At 43.8% G+C, this 20,529-nt stretch overlaps 1 protein-coding gene across 2 annotated transcripts in view; it reads left to right on the forward strand.

The window, feature by feature from the left end:
• Positions 1-13,672: 13,672 nt before the first annotated feature.
• The window catches only part of SLAIN2 (SLAIN motif family member 2), a 76,675-nt gene continuing 69,818 nt past the window's right edge, over positions 13,673-20,529 (forward strand). Inside the window, exon 1 of one of the 2 annotated variants that reach the window (XM_072774979.1) lies at positions 13,673-14,142. In XM_072774979.1, coding sequence (XP_072631080.1) covers positions 13,754-14,142 — 389 coding nt within the window. In that variant the 5' untranslated portion in view covers positions 13,673-13,753. The remainder of the gene's footprint in view (positions 14,143-20,529) is intronic. The other variant, XM_072774980.1, reaches the window with a different exon arrangement.

Here is a 20,529-nt window from a genome sequence, read left to right on the forward strand (position 1 = left end):
AAACATTATATGGTCTCATTCATTTGGGGAATATAAATAATAGTGAAAGGGAATAGAAGGGAAGGGAGAAGAAATGGGTAGGAGATATCAGAAAGGGAGACAGAACATGAAGACTCCTAACTCTGGGAGACGAACTAAGGGTGGTGGAAGGGGAGGAGGACGGGGGGTGGGGGTGAATGGGTGACGGGCACTGAGGGGGGCACTTGACGGGATGAGCACTGGGTGTCATTCTGTATGTTGGCAAATTGAACACCAATAAAAAATAAATGTATTATTAAAAAAAAGATTAAAAAAAAGTCAAAGCAGAAACTAGGGTAGTGTAAGAAACTTAGGGATTTTGCTCTACCAGCAAGCTAACAAGTTAGCCTGCCAAGCTTCATGGACACTAGCAGAAGACACAAGACTCCTGCATTAGAGAGAGAGAACAATATATCATTCAGACCAATAGTAGTAGCCAGAGTCCCAGCGTTTGCACTGGCTCTAAGCTCTGCTTCCCACAGGGTGGGACACTGAAGAGAGCCACGTGGTGTTTGCACATCCAGGGAGCTGTGGTACAGGTGAGAACCCCTGAGTAAGGGGAGCTAAATTTTTTTATAATGGGTAGTATGCACGCCTGACCTTGACTCTAGGAAGACGCGTTGGCTTTATCATGCTGGATAGTAAACAGACCTACTCTTTGTTCCCCAGAGACACACCATCTCTATATTCCAAGACTGTTTGCTGTGTAAACATTCTTGAAAAGATAATACAGAACAAGGGCAACTCACTCACAAGCTATGCAGAAATGCAAAAGATCTAGGGAGAAACATCTCCCACCAAGCAGGCAGGTGGGGCAGCGGGAAGAGGATGAGCTAAGCAGAAAAAACAACAGACATCCTCTATATATACATCCTCTATATATACATCTCTGGAAAATGCTTTCAGAATGGTGAAGGGAAAAAGTGCAGCACTTTTTACAAGTGAATTTATTCAAATTTATTTACTCATTTGTAGCTTGTAAAACCTCTACCTGCTTTTCTCTTCTTTTCTTTTAAGATTTTATTTATTTATTCATGAAACACAGAGAGAGAGGCAGAGACACAGGCAGAGGGAGAAGCAGGCTCCATGCAGGGAGCCCATTGAGGAACTCCATCCTGGGACCCCAGGATCACATCCTGAGCCAAAGGCAGACGCTCAACCACTGAGCCACCCAGGTGTCCATAGACCTGTTTTTCCTAAGAAAAACATTGATACCTCTTTCTAAAAGGTAGGGAATATTTTGAAAACAATATCGTATTTTCATAACAATTGGTATGGAGAACAATTTAAATTCCTGGCAATGATGCATTTGAAATAATTCTTTAAAAATAGTTTCTCTGTTTTTAAATTTTCTGTGTGTGTGTGTTATTTAAAGAGCAGATTGTGGCCAAGGGTCAAGGTGGGTATTGTTTTGTTTTTCCTGCTTCAGGGAATGTGAACTATTTTGATACTGTGTGAATAAAAACAAAACCTGGAACATTTATAACTATCTTTCAAAGAACTCCAAGGCAGTAATGGGTACCTGGGTGGCTCAGTCGGTTAAGCGTCTGCCTTCAGCTCAGGTCATGCTCCCAGGGTCCTGGGATGGAGCCCCTTATAGGGCTTCCTGCTCAGCAAGAAGTCTGCTTCTCACTATCCCTCACCTTTTCCCCTGCTTGTGCTCTCTCCCTCCCTCTCTCTCAAATTAAAAAAAAAAAAAATCTTAGAAAAATAAAATAAAATTAAAAAATAAAAATAAAAGAAAGGTAAGGGAATACTAAGGGAGTTAAATGTTCCCTTCTAATTCCCCACAACCATTTCAGATATTTTTAAACTACATCTATGTATGAATTTAAAATCTGGTTACCCAGAATTCTGTGGATAAAGAAAGTCATACAGTCTTGGGAAATAAACCAATAGTCAAGGCTTGCTGCTACCAGAGTAATCTTATTCTATGATTTCTCTCAGATCGATGATTGTAGAGAGGTAGTTTGTAAAGAACTAAGATTTATTTATTATTCCTTATAGTAGTTGTTACATTTGTCTTAGATGATGAATCTATAAAATATTGGGCTTAAACCAGTTTAATTCTCTGTATAGAGAACTTAGCATTACAATTAAACTTAACTACTTGCTAAACTAAGAAAATAGTCCTCAAAAAAAAAAAAAAAAAGAAAGAAAAAAGAAACGAAGAAAAAGAAAATGGTCCTCAAGTCAACTACAGAATCAGGATTTTAGATCTTTATGAAAGGTGAATGTTTAGAAACAGCCTTCCCTGTAATTCAGTGTGAATGCTTTTTCTTTGTCTTTCTCTGAAATTTAAGAAAGATAATTCCTTTTCCCTTTGTTTCTCCCATTTCTAACCCAAGAGAAAATCAGACCTATTTCGGGTATAGTTAGCGGTAGAGCTAATCTGTAACAGCAAATCTAAATAGAACAAATTACACATTGTTGTTCCTGTGACAAAATATGTCCTTACCTAGGGAACTACTTCAATCAACAAGGGTTCCTTAGAAACTACATGCAGGTCACTAAACCTATCTGCTGGGAAGAGTGAGGAAAGTACAAACAACAACAACCTAACTTCCTTTCTTTAATGTACTCATTCAGAATATGAAATATCATACACCTGCTGCCATGATTGCAAAATGTAGCTACTATTTGGATAAATGAGTGTGCTATTTAAAGTGTGGAACTGCTTGTGACTAGTGCCTAGTAAGTGCACAGAAATGGAGACCACGCATTCAGAGACTTTTTTAGCACTTTGACAGAATAATTTTCTGTGTGTTGAATCTAATTGAAAAAAAAAAGGTTTCAATTGTGTATGTCTTAAATTTAGTTGTTCTCAGAATTCAGTTTCCTTCTATTTTACAAAAGTATTATTCTCCTTACGGTTTGAAAGTAAAAAATAAGAGAACTGGTCCTTACCACAAATAGTTTTAGAAGCTGTTTCAGCACAGGGCATTATAAAGTCATCTATTATTACTACTCCCTGTAAGCGGTCACTGAGCACTACATCAGTATGATGTGATTATAGGTTTGCTTACTAAATAAGCTAGATTTATTGACTGTTAGGTATGGACTAAGAACCCAAAATATTTGGGGTACCTGATGAAGTTGATGCGCCAGCCATTACCTCTCGGTCTATAATCCCTTCTGGGAAATGTTGTGGGATCCCGTTCACATGTGAGAGCTGGCCTCAGCTTGTTCTACCACAGTGGACTAATATTAGTTAGACTAAATAATATGTGAGTCTAACATTATGTCACCCAAGAATCTGGAATTAGGACACTGAGAGACTGAGTGATTAGGTCACAGTCGGGCATATGAGCTGAAATGTCAACGGTTGTTACAACACCAAACCACATGGAAGCTGATGTTATGAAGGGAACACAGAAGCCATGAGTAAGCAGAAGTTTTGCAAGAGAATAAGGGGAATGAGAAGCTGGCAAATGTGCAAGAAGCAGAGAAGAGAGGGATCTTATTCAAATATAAATCAGGTTATATCACTTCTTGGCTCAAAATCTTCCCTCTTTCTTCTCTTTTAGGTAAAAGTCAGTCTTTACAATGGCCTACTCAGCCCAATAGAATCTTTCCTCCATCTCTCTGACTTCATCTCTTCTGATTCCCCCCACTCCCCGCTTTTCATTCACTCCAGTTTAGCCACAAATAACTTATTCTTCCTTAAAGCTTGCACATTATGGCCTCAGGGCCTTTGCACTTGCCATTCGGTTCTATTTCATGTTCTTCCCTAGTTACCTGTGTATCTTGCTCCTTTACCTTCTTCACACTTTTGCTCAAGTGCCATCTTCTCAGTGACAGTTTGCCTGGCCACTCTGTTTAACATTGGAATCCCATCCCCACCCATGCCTCTAATCCTCTTTCCCTGATTCATTTTTCTCCATAGCGCCATCATCATAAGGCATACTCTACATTGTGCTTATGTGTTTATTGTCTGTCACCCGTCACTAAAATGTAAGCTCCATGAGGTCTGGTCTGTTTGGTTCTTTGCTATATGCCCAATTCCTATGCCTGGTTCCTGGTACATGGTAAGTGCTCAATAAATATGGGGATTGAATAACTGAATAAATCACTAATGGAAATGGAGGACATTACATTGATTTCTTGCTTTGTAGGTCTAGGCCTCAAGGGACCTGGTCGCACTCTATTTCCTAACATCAGATGTTAGAATACTACCTTTTAATAACTCTTTCCTCTTTAGGTTTTTTTTTTTTTTTTTTTTTTTTTTTTTTTTTTTTTTATATATTATGATAGTCACAGAGAGAGAGAGAGAGAGAGAGGCAGAGACACAGGCAGAGGGAGAAGCAGGCTCCATGCACCGGGAGCCCGACGTGGGATTCGATCCCGGGTCTCCAGGATCGCGCCCTGGGCCAAAGGCAGGCGCCAATCCGCTGCGCCACCCAGGGATCCCATCTCTTTAGGTTTTTAAGTCATGTAAATATTTACATGGTTCTAACACCAGAACTATGTTACAAGATGAATTCAAGGTAAATTCTATTTCTTTTTCTTTTTTCTTTTCTTTTCTTTTCTTTTCTTTTCTTTTCTTTTCTTTTTCTTTCTTTCTTTCTTTTTTTTTTCCTTTGGTAAATTCTATTTCTATGCCCCCTGCTCTGTTTCCTCCTTCCCCATTTGGTTACCATTTTTATTCATTATTTATTGCACTGTTTCTTTTTACAGGTAAAATATGCATGTCTTACATCCCTCCCTGCTTCTTCTACTAAGCTCGGTTCTGAATCAGGTATTCTGGAGACACATGGAGATCTTCTTTCCCTTTCATCAAAGCACAATCCTCCATCGTGTGGATGTATTATAGTTTTCTCAACTAGTCCCATTCTGATAACATTTGGGTTGCTCTCAATCTTTTGCTGTTACGAATAATGGTATGGTAAATAGCCTTGTGCTGGCTCTTCATATTTCTGCCGGTTTCCTTCTGGTATACATTCTTTGAAGTGAGAGTGGATAACTCCCTCTTTTTGGTACAGGATTTCTTCTCCTTTGGTGCCCACTGTTCTTGGGGTCACACCCCTCCGAAGCATGAAGAGCTAGACCAGACAGAGTGGTAGGCAGCAAAGCAAATTTATTGAGTGATAGGATACAACGTTCCCTGAAGAGGGAAGGGACCCAAAGGGGTTGCCACTGGAGTTTCTACCTCTAGGGGTTTTTATGGGCTTGTTGGCAGGCTGTTTTAATCTGATGAACCTTCCCTGCGTCTCTCATCCAATCAGGTTTTTGTCATCAATCTATCTCGTGGGAAAGGGTGGAGGGCTCCTTCCAGGGTGGGTGTAAAATCCTTTCAAGCGTGGTTTCCTCTTGGTGGTTGTGGGGAGGTGGGGGCAGGGGCTGGTCCCTGCCTGCTTTTCTTCCAACTATCCTTCATCATTTTTATTGAGATGATTCATGTGGTTTTCTGTTCATTACAACCAACTACCTATCCCTGAAGGCTCATCCCAAATCACACCCCTTCTGGGAAAACTCTTATTATCTCAGGCAGAAGGAATAGATTTCTATTCCCCTAATATTTTTTCAGAGGAAAAAAAAAAAAAAAAACATAGGGAAAAAAATCAGAGGAAAAAACACACAAAAAAGCCCTCGTAGTCTCTCTTTTCTATGTTGTTCATATGGCACTTTTCACAGGCTGCTTTATATGTACAGTTAGTTACCTAGGTATGCTCATCTCCTCAAATGGATAATAAGCTGCCGCAGAATAAGGAGCACATTCCTTATGATCTTTATCATCTCTGGCTCCAAACAGTGTACCTTGAACTAGCAACAATGACCAAATGCATAAATGTTGACCCAGCATACAATAGTGCCTTATATGAACATGTCCATTTAGAGGTAGGCCTCACATAACACACCAGAGTAAATCTCAGATGAACTAAAGAGTTGAATGTAGGAACTATAGGAAAATATAAGAAAAAAAAAAAAAAAAGAAGTGGTATTTGCCATTTGTTTGGAGGCTAGAAAAAGGACTGTCTGAACTTTGCATGATTTCAACTGGACTGACCCAATAAAAATGAGCCCGGACCTCATTTTGGATCTTTTTTTTTTTTTTTTTTCTGCTGCCCATATTTTCTGCTCCTGGTACTAATCCTGACTGGTGCCACTGCTAGGCTGACCCTTTAAGGGACAACTGGATGCTCTTGCCTAAATCTAAGGCTCCAGGATCAATCCTATTGCTATTGTTACGTAGAAGAGTTGACAACTACATTATTGTGTTCAGTGAGGACATCAGCTTCTGCGCGAAGGTGGTGACCTTTGTTAGTTTGTTGACTAAGTGTAGCAGGAGTTGTTCTTTTCTGCTTGTCCTCTAACAGGCCACACCCACTCTTGGGGGGCACTTTGTGCAACATTATGATGTAGGTCTGAATGCATCTGAGATGGGGAAGTAAAAAGGCATCTCTTTATTCTGCCTTTTGGGAAAATTCATTGCCATCCATACAGCCTGCAATCCCATCTTGGACAGCAGCATGCACTTCCAGGCTATCGTATTATATACATACCCTCTCCCTGCCAGGATGATTCTGGTAAACACCATGATCTGTCCTGCTGCCAGTGCACAGCAAAATTTGAGCTGTCTATAAATGATACCGCATCATAATTTGGGTCCAAGAGTCAGAGGATACTTATGCAGAACTGCCCATAGCTGCGTGTGACCTTGCCTAAATACCTGGCCACACCACACGATCAAACGACCTGGGCTGGAAAAATAGCAAAGGTGAAAGCTCAAAACAATTTGGGAGAATGGTGTTTGTAGAAAAGAAGAAATAAGTCCTGCAATAACGCTGGTAGACAAACATGCCAGCAGACAGAGCAGCTCTATTTGAACTCTGAGCCACCATGTCGTGTTCAGGTGCCCTATTTGAAGGAAACCGTCCCCGCTGATAACAGAGGAACAGCCTGTACCATGCCCTACTGCTCAGCCCTTCCCTGCTCTGACCAAGAGCCTACCCTCATTTCTCTGGACTAAAGCGCGGATGTGAGATGAAGGGCTATCTGGTTTCCAAGAACTTTGGGGAGATAGAATCTGTTTACAGATCAACACAATGCTGGACTCTTGTGCATCAGGGAGCTTCGCAGATTGGGCCTAGTCCAGCATATCTGGTTTCCAATGTGTCTCAAGGCTAGAAGCTCACAGTCCTGCCAGGCAACAGCATCAATGGCCCTTTAAATGCAACTGTTTCCCCTACACATCCCACTACAAAGGCCGCTACAAAGGCCGTAGAAAGGCAAGTGCCTGCTGTCGCTTAGATTTAGCATTTGCCAAGGATCACCTTCTCATGTGCTGTTGAGAAGGTGCTCTTGCTCTGCTTCCCTGGTTTCTATACTTACTCTTTTGATATCTGTTTTTAGTCTTATGTCAGGACTGGTTCAAATTTTCCTTCTCTCAATTATAGGCCTAGGACTCTTGCCAGTAAATCCCCTTATAAATCTTCACACTTGGTTGATTTAGGTGTACTACTGCCATGGGTAAGAGACTCTCCCTACTAACTCCTTCCCCATTAAACCCCTACAGGATGGATTAATCCACTAGCTTTTCCCAGTGAGAAGTTCAGATGCTGGAGCTTCATCTTAGCAAACTGCTGACTGCAGGAAGAGGGGTTGTTCTTAAGGATTTCTGCATCTATCTCTCAAATACCTGGAATACTGTCCAAGTAAATGGCCTACTAGTAGTCTTTTGAGCAAGAGTTGGAGGAATTGCCTCCCTCTCTAAGGAATGGATTGTTTCAAAATGTTGGGCTGAGACTTCAAAACTGGCAAACATGCTCTTAGAGCAAGAGGATTGAGTCATTGGGTATCATAAAGGCAATAACCCTTGCCCCCAGATTCCACTCTGGATGGTAGCTGACTGATATCGGTACACCTATAAAGAAAACATGGGAGAACTCATTTGGTTGTGGATTGTTGGGGGTTGTGAATGCAGATTCTGAAGTCAGAACACCTGAGTTCAAATCTAGCTCTACTACTTCCTGGCCATGGAACTCAGGAAATTATCTTACCTCTCTATCTCAGTTTCCTCGTTCATAAAATGGAGATGATAATACTAACAGCAGCAACCTCAAAGAACTATTGTGAGTTTTAAATGAATTATTATGTTCTTAAAAGTGGTCAATAATTGTTAGCTACTCTTATTATTGGGCCAATTCAGAAAGACCTGGATATTTACAGAATTAATATTCTAGAGTACGTATAACTGTATTTACATAAGGATGATGATAAATAAGTAACCTTCTAGGCATGCTTGGACAAACTGAATAGTTGATGATGTCTTTCAGTCTGTAATATTTCAGGAATATCTCACAGTCTCAAGAATGGAATTGTCTACAACTTCCGAGATAGAAGAATATGTAAATATCTCAATGACAGCTTCATTTACTTTAGCCTAATATAAATCTCTATCCATAGTCTACTATCTCTATAGTATCTCTAAGTCAATACTCAGAATAATATATTTATTTTATTTTATTTTATTTTATTTAGAATAATATATTTTAGAGCCCAGATTAGATTACTGGGACTTGTATAATCAACCTGGAGATTTGGATGATTCTTAATAAGTTTTCTCCTTTCCCTAAATGGTAGGTTTTCTAGATCATGGATGCTCAGAAGTAGTTCAAATCTCACTTTTCCACCTATACTGTGCTGCTGATGTACTACTTACAGAGGAAATAGTAAATGTTATTTAGCAATTTTATCTCCCTTTTACTACCGCCAAAAGGGTGAGAGATAAGGTATTGTTTCTTTCAGGGCTAAGATAGAAGCCTCTTAAGAGTTTAAGAGAATGTTCACCTCTGCCCTGATCATGAACCTCTTCACCCAATACAATACAGGCCTCCAACAGTGTGATAGGCGGCCACCCTCTGGCCAGAGGACCCTCTGGAAGGAAGTGATGCCTGCCATTATGGTCCCTTTTGAGGTATCCCGTAACAGTAAGACCTGATCAATGCTGAGTAAAAAAATTCTAAGGTCCAAATCCTTGGTCCCTCTTCTTTTTGCCCCCACGATTTCAGTCTAGAATCTCGTCTACAACTAGCCTTTGGAGTTCCTGAGATTCCTTCTTAAAATGGCACGTGCCAAGACAGTGAAGAAGAGGCCCCTTGATAGACCTGAGGAGGTACACGTGGGAGAAGGATGCTGGTGAAGAACAGGTGAGAGAAGACACATAGGAAATGACTAGCCAAGTGGGTGTGTGTGAGGAGAAAATGGATGCGTTGGACAGTAAAGGTTTCTTCAACAAATCTGAGCATGTCTTCAACCAATGCAAATATTTCTCTAAGTGCCTTGTAGTTTCTAAACTACTTTTGGGCATGTGCTCAGTTACACATACACACACATATGCATATACATCTTGATTTAAGATTTTAGGACTGCCGAATACCTTTAAGCCATTGAGTAATAGTTTTTCACTCTAAATACTTACAGTGCTTTGTAATATTTTCCACTTTGTCAGGAGTTTTGGCAGGAGCTACCATGCAAGTGGGAGCAAGTTATGGAAAGGGCCACACCTGCTGAGAAAAGAAGCAACTCCTTCAGCCAGAAACAAAGCAAGCTTATCATAAAAGACAACACCTGAAAAAATCTAGTTGCGATAACTGTGATGCACACTGCAGACACCTACCAGCCTAACTTCTCATATCTCCATGTGAGGGCCGCTTTTAGAGCAACTTTTTAAAAACATGCTCTGACACTTCTGAGTCATCAGAAAAGACAGTATTGGAGTTAACCTGAAAGAGAAGGATCCGTGCAACATTTAGGACAGGATGGAAATATTCTTGTCCTCATACTTTTAAGTGAGAACCCGAGACTTTCTCTCCTCAGCAATTCTGAAGGGCTGTTGGCACTCAGGAAGTGGAAGATGACCTAGTTTTGAGGATGACATATATAATGTGACATGTTGCTCTTGGGAAGAGAAATATATAATTTAAAAAACCCAACCATTCAACATTATTAGGAATTTCCACTTTAATGCCTTGAGACCTAACAGACACACTTATCTGAAGTTCTCTGTTAGAAGGCTTCACTTGACCTAAATCCATCATTTATTCAACATTTATGGAACATCTACCATAGAGTAGCCACTGTTCTAGGCACCAGGGATCCTGCAGTGGACCCTATTTTCACATAGTTCATATTCTACTGGGGAGAGATAGGCAACAAAGAAAAAAGTAGACGATGTGTCAAAGGAAAAATGAAACAAGCTAAAAGCGTGGGGAATAAGGATTCTGTTTTATGAGGGTCATAATCATGGGGATAGTGAACTTAGTTGGTGATATATGAGCTGATGCCTGAATGGAGAGTTAGTAATGTGACAATGTGGAGGAAGAATGGATCCTAGATAGAAGGTATAGCAAGTACAAAGTTCCTACAGTAGAAACATGTTTGGCATGTTTTTTTTATTTTAAGATTTCATTTATTTTTGAGAGTGAGAATAAGCATGAACCGAGGGGAGGGGCAGAGGGAGAAGCAAACTCCTCACTGACCAAAGAGTCCAATGTGGGACTTGATCCCAAAACCCTGGGATTATAACCTGAGCTACAGGCCGATGCTTGACCGACTGAAGCACGCAGGCACCCTGGCATGTTAAAAAAAAAAAAAAAAAACATTAATAAGGCCAGTGTGGCTGCAGTGGGTGATGGTGGGGAAGAGTGATCAGTAGTCAATGAGATACTTGCACAAGTTGCCAAGTATCCAGTCTTAGAGCCAAGAAAAGGACTTGGTATTTTAAGTATGTTGAGAAGCGAGTGGAGGTTCCTAGCAAGGGAGTGACCTGATGCGACTAAGCAAGGGATCATCCGATTGCTGCATGCATCACAGATTATAAGCAGCAAAGTGGCACAGCCCATTAAGAGAGTACTATAGTTATCGAGACAAGAAAAATGGGAACTTGAATGGCAGCAGTACCAGTGGAGGTGCCAGGAAGTATTCAGATATATTTTATTTATTTATTTTTAATTTTTTTTTTTATTTATTTATGATAGTCACAGAGAGAGAGAGAGAGAGGCAGAGACATAGGCAGAGGGAGAAGCAGGCTCCATGCACCGGGAGCCCGACGTGGGATTCGATCCCGGGTCTCCAGGATCGCGCCCTGGGCCAAAGGCAGGCGCCAAACCGCTGCGCCACCCAGGGATCCCGGATATATTTTAATTATACAGCCAGTATGACTTGCTTAAGAATTAGAGATTAAGTTCAAGCATCACATTTGTGGTATAGCTAGTATCTACCATTGGGCCTTCTTGATTTTCCATTCATTGCCCCATGTCACACTGACCTCTTCTTGTTTCCGTGAAATATTAGTGTTTAACTTCATAAAGTCATATGAACTATTCCTTTCAAGGAATATATTTGAGGTGTTCTCATTAGAGAATCTGGGTAGTTGGAATCTATTGCTCAAGCTGTTAAATGCAAGTGCAAAGTGCTATATGTGCAGCAGTCATGATACTGAATTCTCCGGCAGCTAGTTCAGATGTGTCAGGGACAACGATGATATTCAGACGTGCATTATATAGATAATACACAGATAATATAGATATAGATATAGATAATACACAATTATTGTGTAACCAAACAAGACATCTTTTGACCAAGTATACATATCTAGGAAAATATAAGTAGCAAACTTTGAAAATACTCAATGGTTCTTTTGCTATAAATAAGTATCTAGTCCTTGATCTGTCAGAGTTTACATTCCTCTCAACTTTCAACTAACCAGATATTGAATGTCCACTTATGTCAGACACTAGACATGAAAAAACCAAAAATAAATGGTCCCTTTTCATCAAGTATACAAAAACCAAGAAAAAAAAGAAAAAAAACAGTTTTAAATAGAAACACCTGTTGAAAGCTATTGATCAGGTAATGCTAGAGTAAACAGAAGTGCTAAATCCTGTGGAATTGTCAGGAAAAGTTTTCCTGGATATGTGAGGGTGGGTTTTAAGAAAAGGAATCAGATTTGACAGGTGGAATATTCTAGGCAAGGAAAATACAGCACGGAGAGGCTGAAAGGTAGAAGTAAGCCACGGGACATGCGTGCACACCCAGGTGAAACAGGACTGGGTCATTATTAGCTAAGGATGGAGGAGGCAATCAGAGGAAAGCTGCAAATGCAAGCCAAATAGTTCACAGCTGGCATCTGAAAAATAATGAATGCGATTTAAAAAAGCATTTAAATGTTTTTTTTGGGGGGGTTGTCTTGCAGTTAGTAGTACACATCATAAACGGGTGCGGCTGAAGGCAGATTCTTACATTCATACGTCTCTCAGCCTTCATCAGCACATGTCAACCTATTTATTAAGGTCTTTTAATACACTTTTTAAAAAGTCAAGACACACCACGAAAAAGCTTTTCTCAAGAAAACGATCCAGAGAGCAGATTACGCATCCGTTAACAAAGGCGAGAGGAGTGGTTTCCTATGCCCCCGCCTCCAAGCCAGTGTGCAGCAAACTAAGTCGGAAAAACTGTTTTAATCGATGAGACGCGTCTAAGGCGCTTAGCACGGGGCGCCCCGGGGGCTCAGTCGGGTGAGCCGCCCACTCTTGGCCTGGGCTCAGGTTTGACCTCGGGCTTCGGGCTTCACGCTGGGTGTCCAGCCTACTTTTACAAAAAAAAAAAAAAAAAAAAATGCATTGCATAGTGTGGTCCATAGTAAGCACCCAACAACTTCTGGTTATTATTTTGACCTTAGACCTCCCAACCATTTGGGATTCCGTTTTATCATTTGCAGAGGAAGAAACAGGTCACCCAGGGTCCCTGTGGCTCCTGCCAGCCCTGACAATCTATTTTTTTTTTTTAAGATTTTATTTATTTATTCATGAGAAACACAGAGAGAGAGAGACGGAGAGACAGAGACCCAGGCAGAGGGTGAAGCAGGCTCCCTGCGAGGAGCGCGATGCAGGACCCGATCCCGGGACCCCGGGGTCACACCCTGGGGCCCAAGGCAGGTGCTCAACCGCTGAGCCCCCCAGGCGTCCAAACTACTATTTCAAGCAGGCATCGAGTCATATTTGTTGGACAAAAGAGGCAAAATAAGGGGTCCGGCTAGGCGCCCGCCGGAGAACCAGCCCGGAGAGAGGACAGGACCGGGCGCGGGCTCCACCCGCCAGGGTTCGGGGGTGGAGGACACATCACACGCCCCTCCCCCAGAGCAATCGGCGGAGCGGAGGGAGAGCCGGAGCTCGCGATCGCAGCCGCAGCCGCAGCCGCCGCGCAGCCAGGACGTCACCCCCTCCCGCCGCCGCGAGCCCGTCTCCCCGCAGCTGCCCCGCCTGCTGCCCGAATCGCTCCTCCCCGCCAGCGGGGCAGCGCCCCTCCTCCGCGGCGCTCAGGGCACGCCCCTTCCGGTTGAAGCCACGCCCGCCCTCGTGGCTCCGCCCACGCCCGTGACCACGCCCCCCGCGCTCGGCGCTCGGTCCCGTGAGCGCCCGCCGGCGGCCGCGTCCAGCCCCGACGCTCTGAGGTCACGGACGGGGCCGGGCCGCGGGGGGCGGAGGGACGGAGGGAAGATGGCGGCCGCGGCCGGATATTGGCGCCGCCTCCCCCAGCGCTGGAGCCGGCGCAGATGAGGCGGCTCGGCTGGGGCCAGCGGCGCTTGGGAACCGGAGCCGGGGGGACCCTGGCGGCGGGGCCTGGCCCTGCTGCATGCCGGCGCCTCGGCTAGAGTGAGCGGCGACGCCCCCCCCCACCCCCCCGCTCCCTCCGTGTCGCTGTGAGTCCGGGCGGGCGGCCGGCGGCGGCCGGGATGGAGGACGTTAACTCCAACGTGAACGCGGACCAGGAGGTGCGGAAGCTGCAGGAGCTGGTGAAGAAGCTGGAGAAGCAGAACGAGCAGCTGAGGAGCCGCTCGGGCGCCGTGCAGGGCGTCGGCTCCCTGGGGCCCGGCAGTCCCGGCCGCGCCGCCGCGTCCACCCCGTGCTCCGGCGCGGCGTCCCCCCGCGCCTTCCCCTCGGGCCTGCACGCCAAGCCCGGCGGCGGGGTCGGCTCGGGCCCCAGGCGGACGAGCAGCGACGAGCTGCGGGACGCCGCCTCCCTGCTGGCGGCGGGCGAGGGCGGCTTGCTGGACGAGGTGGAGCCGCTGCGGCCCGACGAGCTGGAGCGGCTGTCGGGCTGGGAGGAGGAGGAGGAGAGCTGGTGAGCGCGGGCCGCCGGGCCGGGCCGGGCCGGGCTGGGCTGGGCGGGGACGGGCCCCTGCCTCCCGGGTGCCTGGCTCGGTGCAGCGGGATCGGCCCTCCGACCCGGGCCGGGGTGGGGACGGCCCCCTGCCTCCTGGGCGCCTCGCGCGGTGCAGCCGGATCGGCCCTCCGGCCGGGGCTGGACGGGCACGGGCCCCTGCCCCTGGGCACTCCCTCGGTGCAGCGGGACCGGCCCTCCGACCTGGGCCGGGGCTGGGCGGGAGGGGGGGGTTGCCGAGGGGGGAGCTCCTTCGAGGCGCCCCGTGCCCCCTGGGTGCCCCGCTCGGTGCAGCGGGATCGACCCTCCGACCCGGGCCGGGCTGGGCGGGGACGGACCCCCTGCCTCCTGAGTACCCGGCTTGGTGCAGCGGGATCGGCTCTCCGACCCAGACCGGGGCCGGGGCGGGCTGGGAGGGAGCGCCTTCCGAGGGCCCCCTGCCTCCTGGGCGCCCCGCTCGGTGCAGCGGGACCGGCCCTCCGACCCGAACCGGGGCGTGGGGGGGTGGTTGGGGGGTGGTTCTTGCTTTAGGGCTGCGGGAAGGTCCGCGGGGTTGGAGCTGCGAGGCGTGCAGGAGCAGCCACCCGGGCGCTGGGCCTGCGCGTGTCGGGCCGTGTCCGGGGTCTGCGGTCCGGCGCCGCCCGCGGAGTCGGCGGTGGGAGAGCGCTTTGTAAGGAAGGGGGATCTCGCTTTGTGTGAGATGACTGGCGTGCGTTCGGAGGGTGGCCTGAGCATCCTGGGTGTCGGTGGGGGGGTGCTACCGGGCGTGGGGAGCCGACCAGAGTGGCCCATTGCGGTGGTCGGAGGTTTGGACCAAGTGGGAGGTGGTGCGTCGGGGGCCGCGGCGGGGGACCGTGTGATCAGCGCTCCCCTTGGGGGTGGCGGGGTGAAGCTCGCTTTGTGCGAAGAGGGCAGAGGATGGCACCGCTTTGTGTGGGAAGTCGGGGGTGGAACAAGAGCCTGGCTCTTCTTTTTTAAACAAGAATTGGGTCTGTCTGGTTTTGTTTTGTTTTGTTTTTCTGGAGCTGCGGAGTGACAGTGATCCATCCTATCCATGCTTAATTTCCATGTCATCCTAGGGGCCCGGAGAAAAGGGAGCCCTGTTTAAAAAGAGAAACCAAAGCCTACCGTGGTGAGCTACTTCTTGGTGGAATTGTGACCTGTACCGCAAAACCACCTACATAAAGAGAAAGGTCACAGGAGGGCATGCTCCCTCCTTTTGTCGCAACCCCAGAAAGGTGTATATGAGAAATTGTCTTAATTTGTCCTCTTCTAAAGTACGGATTTGTAGCTAAAACGCGTCAGCTTGTTTGTTGAAATCGGAACTTTTAACCCAGCGGCGTGGGGATTCTTCATGGGCTCTGATATCGCAGAGGTGCGACTTTACGGTCACCGAGATAGTCAAGACTTTTGCCTGAATCCAGGCCCCGGCTCTGCCACACGAGCTGCATGACCTTGGGCAGGTTACTCTGAGCTTCACTTTCTTCCTCGGTTTGATGGAGAAAATAATAGTTCTTACCCGCCTGGAGTCGTGAAGATTACACGAGACAATCTGCCTGTGCTTTTAGCACCGGCTCTGGCACATAGTAAACTCTCCAAAACTAACTGCGGTTACTCTTAAGCCTAGTTATTTAAATCATGAAATATTCAGTAAGCTCTTACAGGCTCTTGTGGGAAAGTCTAAAGATTCGTAACATGTTGATCCCTGTTCATCAAGACAGTTACAGTCTCCAGAGCCAAGTTTTATGCAGTTAAATGGCTAGGACATATACAATGAATTGCCCCCCCCCCCCCAAAAAAAAAAAAAAAAGAAAAAACAAGAAGAACAAAAGTACTGATAATGCTTAGAAATTGGGAAGAAAATAATGGTTCAGAGTAGCTGAGGCAAACTTAGGAGGAGAAGTGGATTAGAAGCCTGGGGATGGGGAAAGAGTGGGAAGGGCCTTTATGCTGTGACAACTGCTAGAGCAGAGTCAGATATGTGTAACTCCCAATTAGGAAGGTTTGAATTACAGAGATACACGAATATATGATATCAAGCTGTTATTTTATTTCCAAGTAATACGAAGTATTATTAGAGCTGTCTATGGTAGTGACAGTTTTTCATATTAGTGTGAGATCACGTCTTCCCAAAGGAATCTTGGGTGTGTGTACACTTTAAAAGAATCCAGAATCACTTAAATATCATCACATGCCTCTTCCAAGTGATGATAATGATGCTCTTAATAATGAGGATTAGCTGCACTCATGAGCCCATTTTAGATTATGTATTATTAGAACACATTGACTCCACTTGGGGAAGCTGAATACGTATTTTTGCTGCTTTGGTTTCTGAGCATAGAGTTCAGGTAAAGCAAGTCTTTTTTTTTTCTTTTTTCTTTCTTTTTTTTTTTTTTTTTTTTTAAGATTTTATTTATTCATGAGACACAGGCAGAGAGAGAAGGCGGCTCCATGCAAGGAGCCCAATGAGGGACTCTGATCCTGGGACTCCAGGATCACGCCCTGGGCGGAAGGGAGGCTCTCAACTACTGAGCCACCCAGGCATCCCAGGGTAAAGCAAGTCTTAAATACTATGCAGGAGTTTACTTTTGACGAGCTGCTTCCTGTTTACTCTTTTGATCCTGGCTCCGTATCTTGATCCTGTCCTTTTTCTAAAAAGATTTGTGTGAATTGAAAATTTTATAAATCATTTAAAGTGCTTCAAAGTATGTTTTTGGAGTACAACTGGGAAGAGGTGGGTGTTAGTGGCAAGGGAGAGGAAGATTTCAAAGAATCAAGAATTTTTTCTTAGCACACAAAAAATCTACTTTCTGTAATTTACACCTATTGTACCTTCTTTTTCATCTAGAGTAATGTTTTCCCCCAAGTATATACTATAAAATAATGGTTCTGAAGATGTTAATAGACACTGTGTGAAAAATAATGGTGGGTCGAGGTTAAATATATGTGAGAAAAACAAGATCTAACAAAAATAAACAGGTTTCTTTAATACTGGATTTGTTTGATATGCAAATTGTATGTTGAATATAGTAAATTACTAAGTGGTTAACGTTTTTGAGCTTCCAAGGAACTAGTACCTATAGAACGCACTTGGAAACACTACTAAGCACTGCAGCCTTTTTGTGGGTTTATTTATTTATTTTGGATCCTCCATGATAAATGCATTTTACATCATAGCATATTAGACATGTATATGTATAATTGAAACAAATGTTTCACAAAGCTAGTTACTTTTGGTATGTGTGGTAAGCTCTAATATTTTCTGTTTCTTTAGGGGGGAAATGCTAGTTACCATTCAGCTGATTTTGTGACCCATTAATGGGTTGTATCTGAGTTTTGGAAATCACTATTCTAGAATAATTTAGAAAAGTCTAGAGAAAGCAACATCATTGTACATCACAGTGTATTGGGCTCTCCCAGGTAGCTTGTAAACATTTTTGCATTTGATTTTCATCCATTTGTGAGTCAAGTATCATTTTCTAGGTAAGGAAACAAGATCTTTCAAGCATCAAATAACACACAGTAAATTATGAAGTCTGGATTTGAATCTAGGACTTTTTGACATCAAAGCCTATGCTGTTCCTCCTGTATTTTGCTTTTTCCAAGTTTAATCCCTTTTCCACGTGAATGGCCCCTCAAAGTATTTGAAGATTACTATCATGATCTTGCTGACCTCTTCTGCCCAACCATACACACTGAGCATTCTCATCTCTTCTGCAGAGTAAAACAGTCCCAATTTATTTCATCTTTCCTAAGATAATATAATTTTCTAATCTTTCAATCAGGATCATTTTTTTCCCTTAATTCTAAGAGTTGTTCATTGTCATTAAACATGGTACTCAGAACTGTACTCAGCGGGTTTTTTGTTTTGTTTTTTTTTAAGATTTTACTTTTTTTAAATCTCTGTACACACTCTGGAGCTTGAATTTACAACTCTGAGATCTAGAGTTGTATGCTGTAGTGCCTGAGCCAGCCAGGTACCCTTGTACTTAGCGTTTTAGAAGTTACTTGACCAAATAGCGTATTGGTGGATACACCTTGCATGAGATAAATGTTGTTATTTTTGAAACCAAATATTTCATTAACAGTTTTGGTTTCTGTTTCTTAAGTTTAATATGATCCAGTAGTATCTGTTACACTCAGTATCTTTTATACATAAGTTGTTAAACTAAGTCTCCCTAAGCCTGTTTTGTGTAATGAATTCTATTCTTTAGGCTTCTCTCTCTCTCTCTCTCTCTCTTTACATATAGTTATGAAATAGGCTTTTATATTTAAATTAGGTTTTTATATTTCATTTGTTAGTCTTGAGTTAGACATTTTTTGTCATTTTCGTATTTCGTATAATGCATCTTCATTTAAGTTGTTGTTAAAAATGTTAAAATGACCAGAGTAAAGGGCTCTGAAATGTGCATTCAGCTAGAATCCCTCCAGATTAACATCAGTCTATTAATCAGTACACATTGTGGTTGTTCAGTAACTGTTCCACTTGTTATTATCAAGCCCATATGCCATTTTGTATGGATATTATGAAAGATTTTGCCAAATCATTTGCTGTAACTAAGCTATACTGTGCCTACAGGGTCTTACCTGCAATGAAGTAAACCTATCAAAATAGAAATTGCATTTTATTTGGTTTGACTTGTTCATAGTGAATCCTCCGGCTTTTTCCTTTTCTAACTTTACAAATATTTTGCTTAGGGGATCCGTGGGTGGCTCAGCAGTTTAGCGCCTGCCTTTGGCCCAGGGTGCGATCCTGGAGTCCCAGGATCGAGTCCCACGTTGGGCTCCCAGCATAGAGCCTGCTTCTCCCTCCTGCGTCTCTGCCTCTCTCTATGTCTCTCATCAATCAATCAATCAATCTTTAAAAAGAAAAAAAACACATATTTTGCTTAATTCAGTTTTGAATTTTGCAAGAAATAAGTTTGGTCTGGAAATTCTAGACCCACTTATTTTTCTCTTTGGAAATTATATTTCCTTTTACCTACACTTTGACTTTGACATGTTATTTTATTATTTTTAAATTTTTTATTTAAATTTTAGTTAACGGACAGTGCACTATTGGTTTCAGGAGTAGAATTCAGTGATTCATCACTTACATAAAACACGACTGTTCATCACAAATGCTGTCCTTAATACCTATTACCCATTTAGCTCATCCCCTACCTGCCTCCTTCCATCAGCCTTCAGTTCTCTATTGTAAGAGCTTCCTGTGGTTTGTTTCCCTCTCTTTTCCCACCTCCCATATATCCATCTGTCTTGTGTCTTAAATTTCACACATAAGTGAAATCATATAGTATTTGTCTTCCTCTGACTTATTTCACGTAGTACAATTACACTCTAGCTCCATCCACATCATTGCAAATGACAAGATTTCATTCTTTTTGATGACTGAGTAATATTCCATTGTGTGTGTGTGTATGTCGCATCTTCTTTACCCATCACTCGATGGATGGGCTCTGTCTATAGTTTGGCTGTTTTTGATAATGCTGCTCTAAACATCAGGGTGCATGTACCCCTTTGAATCTGTTTTTTTTTTTTTAATTTTTATTTGTTTATGATAGTCACAGAGAGAGAGAGAGAGAGAGGCAGAGACACAGGCAGAGGGAGAAGCAGGCTCTATGTACCGGGAGCCTGATGTGGGATTCGATCCCGGGTCTCCAGGATCCCTCCCTGGGCCAAAGGCAGGCACCAAACCACTGTGCCACCCAGGGATCCCTTAATCTGTATTTTTGTATCCTTTGGGTAAATACCTAGTAGTGCAATTGTTGGATCACATGGTAGCTCTAATTTTAACTTTTTGAGGAACCTCCATACTGTTCTTCAGAGTGGCTGACCAGTTTGCATTCCCACCAACAGTGTAAGGGTTCCCCTTTCTCTGCATCCTCTCCAACACCTATCGTTTCCTGTGTTGTTAACTCTAGCCATTCTGACAGGTGTGAGGTGGGATCTCGTTTTGTTTTGATTTGTATTTCCCTGATAATGAGTCATGTTGAGCATCTTTTCATGTATGTTAGCCTCCTGGATGTCTTCTTTGGAAAAATATCTGTTCGACCCGACATGTTATTTTAGATTGACATATTTTGAATCAACAATAATTCAGTGATAACATTTCAATTCTTTTACATTATCTGGAGGGGTAGGGCTAAACCTGTTTCAAGCTATATTCTAGGTTATATTCTGACTTACTGTCTATCACCTTGCCTCATTTGAAATTGTTTCCTTTGGAGAATGTTTATTTGGGCTCTCCATTTGAACAAAGTATTGACAGAAATACAGAAGCTAATGAGTATTTCTGCCCATTCTTTGTCATTTAGTATCTTTGCATGTTTTGCTCCCATATTATGGGCT

The sequence above is a fragment of the Canis lupus genome, chromosome 14 (genome assembly GCF_048164855.1).
Source record: "Canis lupus baileyi chromosome 14, mCanLup2.hap1, whole genome shotgun sequence".
Taxonomy (NCBI): Eukaryota; Metazoa; Chordata; class Mammalia; order Carnivora; family Canidae; genus Canis; species Canis lupus.